The 7752-nt window shown below is 39.6% G+C and overlaps 1 protein-coding gene across 1 annotated transcript; it reads right to left on the reverse strand.

Moving 5' to 3' along the window:
* Nucleotides 1–2505, reverse strand: lbx1b (ladybird homeobox 1b). The gene is made up of 2 exons (XM_085460146.1): nucleotides 1865–2505; nucleotides 1–1390 (listed from the first exon to the last, which is right to left on the reverse strand). Exons 1-2 carry the CDS (start codon nucleotides 2190–2192, stop codon nucleotides 903–905), a joined length of 816 nt encoding a protein of 271 aa, XP_085316272.1. The 5' UTR covers nucleotides 2193–2505; the 3' UTR covers nucleotides 1–902.
* Between the last annotated feature and the right edge of the window lie 5247 nt (nucleotides 2506–7752).

Genomic DNA, 7752 nt, shown 5'->3' on the forward strand with positions numbered 1-7752 from the left:
TTATTCAGAAAAGCCATTTTATTCCCATAGTAGCCTATATACATTACAGTCTGTGCATTGGTTTTCAAATAATGTCCTGATTTCAGAAAGGCACTTACAGGTGTACAAAACATAACAAATTTATAACTGTAAATCTATTGTATCCAAACAATAAATCTAAAAAGTAGCTTGTCAAAATCACCGCAATATCAACCGCTGTTTCTCGCCATCGCTCGAGCATTTCCACAAAACACGTTGTAACTGTGAGTGTCCGAGTTTTGCCTTTCCGACCGTCATCATCATCTTCATCATGCACTGCAGCATCGGGACGCAGAATATGAACTGAAGCCAGGGGTTACAGTCAAATGATAATGATAATGTAGAGGAGAAGAGCCGGCAGTGACAAAGTGACTGAATCGCGATTTGGCTCGCAGAAAATACAAAAGCAATTAAATTAAAAAAGTAAAAATAAATAGATAATGATCACAAATCAAATCATGCATTTACATGCAAAAAAACTGGAGCACTTCACTGTGATGTGTGGGGCTATCGGGAAAAGCAATAAAACAATGTGTGTGTGTGTGTGTGTGTGTGTGTGTGTGTGTGTGTGTGTGTGTGTGTGTGTGTGTGTGTGTTGGTTTATACTGTAAAAAAATAAGTTACTCATGTCATTTCAGACCATATTGCTTTGATCGAAAGAAGTAACAGTTTGCTAATGAATACATTGTAAAATATCACTGCATAATTCTTGTTCTGTGTTCATGCTTCACTATGAATAGTATCTGTGCCAATATAAAAGTCATTACATTTTGGTACATGTTCCGAGATATGGTATACAATATAAGCAGTAAGTTACAAGTCCTCCGCGGGATTATTTTATCGTCTTTTTGTGTTTCTTGACCTTCAAGCTCCTGGATGCGCCATCAGTCATCCACATCAATCTCCACGTCCTCGTCCTCTGAGCACTCTTTACTAGTTGTGTGGTCTGAGAATGGAGACAGCGGCGACGTCCTCAGTTTCTGAGAGAGCTCGTGCTCCTGCTGGCCTCCCCGCGCGGGGGACTCGGCTCGCGGGTGGCCCAGCGTGCCATTGGCGCATTTCTCCAGGTCCGCCAGTTTGGCGAGCTTGTCCAGTGGGACCTGGCCGACGGCCTTGGCCGACTCCACGTCGGCCTTCATCTCCTCCAGATCCCGTTTTAGCTTGGCCCTCCGGTTCTGAAACCACGTGATCACCTGCGCGTTTGTCAGGCCCAGCTGCTGAGCGATCTGGTCCCGGTCGGCTGGGGACAGGTACTTTTGATACAGGAAGCGCTTTTCCAGTTCATAGATTTGGTGATTGGTGAAAGCCGTCCGAGACTTCCGACGCTTCTTCGGGGTGGTTCGCTGGCCGAACAGAGTCATCCCATCCCGGCCTGTGAGGGAGAGGAGAGGCTGAGTGAAAATCATTGATAGATACAGGTGCAGGGCGTTTTCTGCACTGCTGCAGTATGCGCGTAAAAGTACCCATAACGCAGACATAACAACGAAAATGATGCTGTCTTTGAAACAGAAATGCCTCTCAGTCCTTGTGGGAATAGGTAGACAGTTACAACAATATTACACAGACACCACTGGGAAATACTGAACATCAGACAATTGGTCTTCCTCTTTACACGAGGCCATAAAATTAAAGAAAGGGCTCTGGTGATAAGAGCGGCCCAGGAAAAAATAACGCACCTTTTTTAGATATATATGTGAAAAGGAAAATATGCGCACTTAAATTGGAAAAGAGTGTCTCGAGCAATTGAATAAACACGTTTGAGCGAATTTTTGTTGTTTAAAAATCTAGTTCCAGGCGTATTAGTCAAAACGTGTTTGTCGTGCTTTTTTTCATCTTGTAGATTTACCTTCGGCAGCCTGCAAAACGCTGACTTCCAGCCCCTTGAAAGTCTTGCTGGCCAGCTCCTCCAGCGCGCAGAGCGGGGAGGTTTGGGTGAGGAGTCCCCGGTTGGACAGAGGGATGCTGGAGGGACGATGTTTCTCAGAAGACGAAATTAGATGAGCTGTGCCGCAAATTGTATAACTTCGTTTCACAGATGGTTTGTTCAGGATGTCCTCAATGCTGAATGGGGTCAGCGGCTTGTTGGAGTTTGCAGGAGGCGGCAAGTGGTCCAGCGGACTTCGCCTCCTGTTTTCCACTGCATCACATTTGGCGACTTCTTTGGATGTCATCATTGGTTGTACGCAGAGTTTATAGGACTTGGTTGAAGTATTAAGCAGTTACAAACGAGCGAACGTATCGAGGGTAAAAAAGTCACATAACAGTTTGGAGGTAGAAAAAAAAAAACAAAGATAAGGAGGGGAGATTGAGGGAAAGAAAATCTTATTCCAAAATGGGATGCGTTCAAAGTGTCGATCCTCGCGAGCAGCAAGTCCGCAGGAGTGAGATGCCTCCCTGAAAATGGCGAGGTCCAAAGAGTTGACGATTACTAACAAGTTATCATTGATTGGTGGGTAATCAATTATCTCCAGTGGCACTTTCGCCCTCTTCCCTTTCACTCTTTGACTATGTTGCAGTCCAGTGCAGGGCTTTTTGCAACTGGGGGTGTCCCATTAATTAGGACGCATGGCTGGAAGGAGGAGGAGCCGGGCGGAATTATAATGCTTTGTGCTCTTATCATCTTTGGTCTAATTTAGTCGTGTGGTGAGATACCAGAATAGGTATATGGGATAAATAAGGGGAAGCTCAGAGAGAGGGAGAGGAAGAAAAAGGAAGAAGGGTTGAGAGACATCAGAATCTTTAGCCAATTTTAACGCTTTAAAAGTTAAGTTCAGCAGCAGGTTTGTTTAAAGTATTTGGACTATTTGGATGGTTAAAAAACAACAAAAAAAACAAGTCGACTCAGTTACAGATTCCGCAGCTTTAGTCAGAAGAATACGTTCCTCCCAAAGCGTGGATGATCCTTTGTTTTGTAAAGGTAATGTAGAGCTGGGCTATATATCAGCTCTGATGATACCTCCTCTGGGGCGAGATAGAAGGAGCAGCATGCATCCCTCTCAGCAACGCCAAATCCGGGCCATAACTCAGGCGAAAAGGCTCCTTTTATATCTTCCGAGAAATATTTCATTTCCTCTCAAATCTCCTCGCATCCTCCAGGTTTGACAGAATGGGTTTATTTTGGCACTGGACACAGATCGACGGCAGGGTATTTTGCATAGTGCGGCAAAGTGTTTGTTTTAATTTAGAATTAAACTTCAGATTTTAAAGATGTGGTTTTAAAAGGTAAAAAAAATAGTTTTTTGTTTCACAATAGTCTGTTTAACTTCTCCTTTAGTCCTTTAAATGAACAAAGTTGAGTTAATTACAAATACATTGCGGATAGGGGAATTTTAAGTCTATTAGTTCTGTCGCTATTAATTGCGTATCATGTTTATTATAATAAAGAGTATTTATTTACTTTAACAGCAAACGAAGATGCAGTAAATCAGTATCGTGGTGATTATAGATTTCGGTGATGGAAGTGCCTGTAAATTATGATCATATCTAGAATTATGACAGTCGTGGTGCAGAAAGAAAATTAGTACAAGATTGTTGTTTTTTATATTTGGATTTTTATTTTCAGCTGTTTTATTAAATTCTTAGGTGACTGTATTTTCAAAAATTACCTTATTTTTCTATTTAGGCAGCTTGTATTGCCAATAACGGTATATTCAGGTTATCATTTATATCATTTATATATGGCGGTGAAGACAAAAATGTAAACCACGATGAGCAGAAGGAAAAAGAAAAAGAAATTGGATGTGAAATATATTTTTTAAATGAGCCTGCTCCCTTCCTCATCTATTATATTTATATTAAAATAAAATATTTGTTCTTAACAAATTGTGCATTTAAGATTTATTAATTTTTTAAAGATTAAGAGATTAAAAAACAAAAAACAAAAAACAATGTTAGTTTGCAAAAGACTTTCAATGATGTGACCAGTTTAACTTCACCAGATTGTAAAAAGAAAAAGAAAAGAAATAAAAATCAGGCAGACAGTTTATATTTGCTGCTGGTGGGGGGTAAGATCTAATTTCAGAGGTCACTGTTCTTTAGATCCTTGTTGAAATTTAAGGAGCTATTTTTGAACACATTTTCTTCCAGTTTCTTTTATTTAAACGTAAATATTATAGAGAGACCAATAGATAAAAAACAAACAAACAATAAAACATTGGCAGCCTAAAAATAATATGTACATGAACTTAAATGCTTTTAAACCAGAGTTTGATTGATGTATGTAATATGAAGGGACATTAGCCATTGCTAACAAACAGACAATGTTGCAATAACCCAGCCAAAAAGAATTAACATTAGATAGTTTTATTATTACTAAAAATATGATTATATATATAATTAAGGAAAATATATAGTCACCTTATTTTTTCCACTTTACCTCACATGTGTGTCTTTCTATCCAGCTAAGCTGTGGTGGATCATGGTGTTGGTTCAGTGCTATGCCCTCCTGTTTATTAAAGACAGATATTTGCAGTGGTGTGTCATCATTGCAGTGTCTTGCTTGCCAAGGTCAATGACATGTCCTGCCTCTCGGCTCTCCTTTAGCCGGAGAACTTAATCTCTTAAGTTACTAGACTGTGCAGTGGACATTTCTTGGCAGTACAAACTGCATCAGTGACTGTCCTAAAAATTACTCTATCCACACTTTATGTTCTTATTAGCCAAAGCTTAATGTTGGCTTTATAATTTTGATTAGATTGGAATAAATGGTTATTGAATTTATATCTGTAATAAACACTGAAAACATTGGTTTACTGTAATCCAGCAGTATTAGTTTAATGCACTCTGAATATCTTCATCTACTGCTCCTTGACATGTATGAATGCATGAATACAATAGCTCTGTTACTTCCCAACCAGGTGTTGATTTAGGCCATCCACACTGCGGTCTGTTAGCTTAAAGTGCCACCCTGCAATATGTGTTAGTGACCTCATGCAGGAGGAGACACAGTGCTCACTGCAGGCTTAGGCTGCGATTAGACAGCTGCAGGGGAAACTGTCCACATTGTAGCCATTTTGTGAGACCCCAAAGACGAGTGTCATGTCTCCCTCGTCTCCCAAAGGCCTGCCAGTTATCTCACATGACACCAGATATAGATACATAGAGAGAGGGAGAGATAACCTGGCTCAAATGTGTCTCTCTGTTTAAAGCATGTACTGTATAAATCACACGTCATTACCAGAGGTCACTCGCTGAGGTACCCTATTGGATGGTTTCATCGCCAGGGCCAGTCTGGTTGGAGGAGAGTGGATTTATCTGGCAGCTGGATCTCTAGAGAGGCAGCCATATTTTATGTGACTAGAGATGTAATAACAGGCCTCTGACAAATCCCCAATGGCCCGGCTTTTCCTGCCTCACAGTGCAGTGCCAGTGCTGCTGGAACAGCAACAGTGGATCTTAAGCAGCACCATTATCACTATGATACTGCACCATGTCACTCAGCAGACTGTTGAGTTTCACATGAATTCTATTTAAGGGTAAGGTCTCCCGAATCACCAGTGATATTTAGCTAATCTAGCGTTCAAGTGTCAAGATTTTCCGATATTTAACACATAAATCTATTGCAGTGTGCAAAATAAAAAACAGCAGCAACAAAAAAACAAACAATACAGTAGTGGCACATGGATGGGCAAAGTGCAACAAGACATACTTCAGAGTGTGATAATAACACATATTTTAAAAAAAAATCTGAATAAAAACTAAACGTACGAAGCAGTAAAAAGCCTGAATACTCAGCTAAGTGCACGTTTGGTGCGAAAAGCTCAGATGGCCTAATAACACCAGTTACAATGGATAACCTTAACAAATCAGATAAGAGTTTTATATGTTTGTGTAACATAAAATTCCAAAATTCATCATTATTGCTATCAGTGACATCTCTGAAGTAAACTTCTTATGTACAAAAACAAAGGGTCAGGTACTGTCATTGAAAAAATATGTTGTTGTTAAAAACTAAATAAATTTAAGCTTTGAGTACTACTTTGAGTTGGTTCACAATAATTTAAAATTGTGCATTCAAAATGTTAATTATGGAAATATTGTGTATGACATGTAAAACATAATTTTGTGATTAAAATTCGTTGGACATTAAAAGGGGCAAAATAATAAGTTTTTTCTGAAATATTTCATTTGCTATTTAATAATATTTTGTCCATAAATGCTAATGTGTCTGTCTAATAAATATGAAAAAATACAAATGATTTATCTCTGGAAAGTAGAAAAAGTGCAAATTTCAGCAAATGCCCTCAAACTTATGCCAGTAATATAAAGTTACTTTTCTCTACTGGTCAATATTCCAATTTTTTTTTAAAAATGGGTCAACGGTCCCTTTAAAAATGATAGATTATCAACACACAACCTGCACAAATAAATAAAAAGGAACATAAAATGGGGACAGACACAACAGTCAATAAATTACAAGTCATGGCATTATCCCCGAGGCACGAAAAGAAAAAACAGGTGCACAGTCGCCCAAGAAATATAAGAAGCACAAAAGTTACCCCATGTGGGGTGCATAATGCTGAGTTATTTCCTTCTTCTCTTCTAGAAGAAACCTTCTTAGGGGTCTCTGGCTGTAGTAATACCGAATATTAGCTGGTGTCGGGTGTGCCAGGATTCTTTGTTTACTTACGATGACAATAACAACTGTACCTGGGGCCATAAGATCTGTTTATTGTGTCCTACCTGGTGGAACAGTTGCTCATCTCACACTGCTCTGCCAGCCAGTTACAGAATGGCTGCATGCTCCTGATCGTGCTGGTGTGGTTTGGGGCCTGTACACTTGTTGTTGGCGCAGCCTGAACATAAGCATTTCCTCATTTACAGAAGGCACAATCTGAAACTGCACATATGCGACCATCAGAAACCGTCCATGCCATGCCAGTTTTGACCATTAAACCTCACTGAAAACATGTCTCACCTCATTTTTATTCTTCCTTTCACAATCTGTTCCTTTTTATTTCAAGACAGCTAGTTTTATACTTTTACAGCAAACGCTTTCACACGCTTATTTCCCTTTGCTCCCAGATTCTCGGGCGGCTGATGAATCCCTCCGCTCCACTATGGATGCCATAGACCGGCAGCAGATAGTGCTTCATTTGAATGTTCCTTCTTTCTCATCTACACTTCACCATAAAACACAGTAAGCAGTGATGCTGAAGGATTGTGTTATTTGGAATGGGCAGGGTGGAAAAGATTATTCAAAGCCTTTGGTAATAAAAACTGCCAGAGGAGAACTGGGGAGAATTATGACAACAATCCTGTAGTTTTTGTTTGTGGAGGCTGTTTTTTTTCCCTTTTTATACTTATTTGATGCAAAGACTTGCAAAGGAGGATAAAGAGACCTTGAGGTGGAAAACAACCGAAAATCCAATTTGTCACATACACAAGTGTAAATACCAGCTGCATTTCTGTTGATTACTCATATATAACATTGTAAATCAAACTGGATTTTTATGACTTGTTACTTACTGTTTGTTGCTGGCTGCAATCACCTGCTTCACATTTTCTAACCTGTGATCCTTCATCATCAGTGTTATCTGATCACCTCAAGCTTTAACCATTGACGAGAGGTTTATAAATGATGCATAAACACCGGAGCTTATATAATGCAAACACGTATTTATAATATGAGAAGATCACAGGGCTACTCTCATTACATAAAGTGGGTTTGTGTTGTGTTAATTCAATGCCCGCAGGGGCTTTTTCAAGATGGCCGCACGAGACCAAATGCTGACA

The sequence above is a fragment of the Copadichromis virginalis genome, linkage group LG6, assembly GCF_057382275.1.
Source record: "Copadichromis virginalis isolate Kocher_CV1m ecotype Utaka linkage group LG6, C_Virginalis_male_GT1.1, whole genome shotgun sequence".
NCBI classification, from domain to species: Eukaryota; Metazoa; Chordata; class Actinopteri; order Cichliformes; family Cichlidae; genus Copadichromis; species Copadichromis virginalis.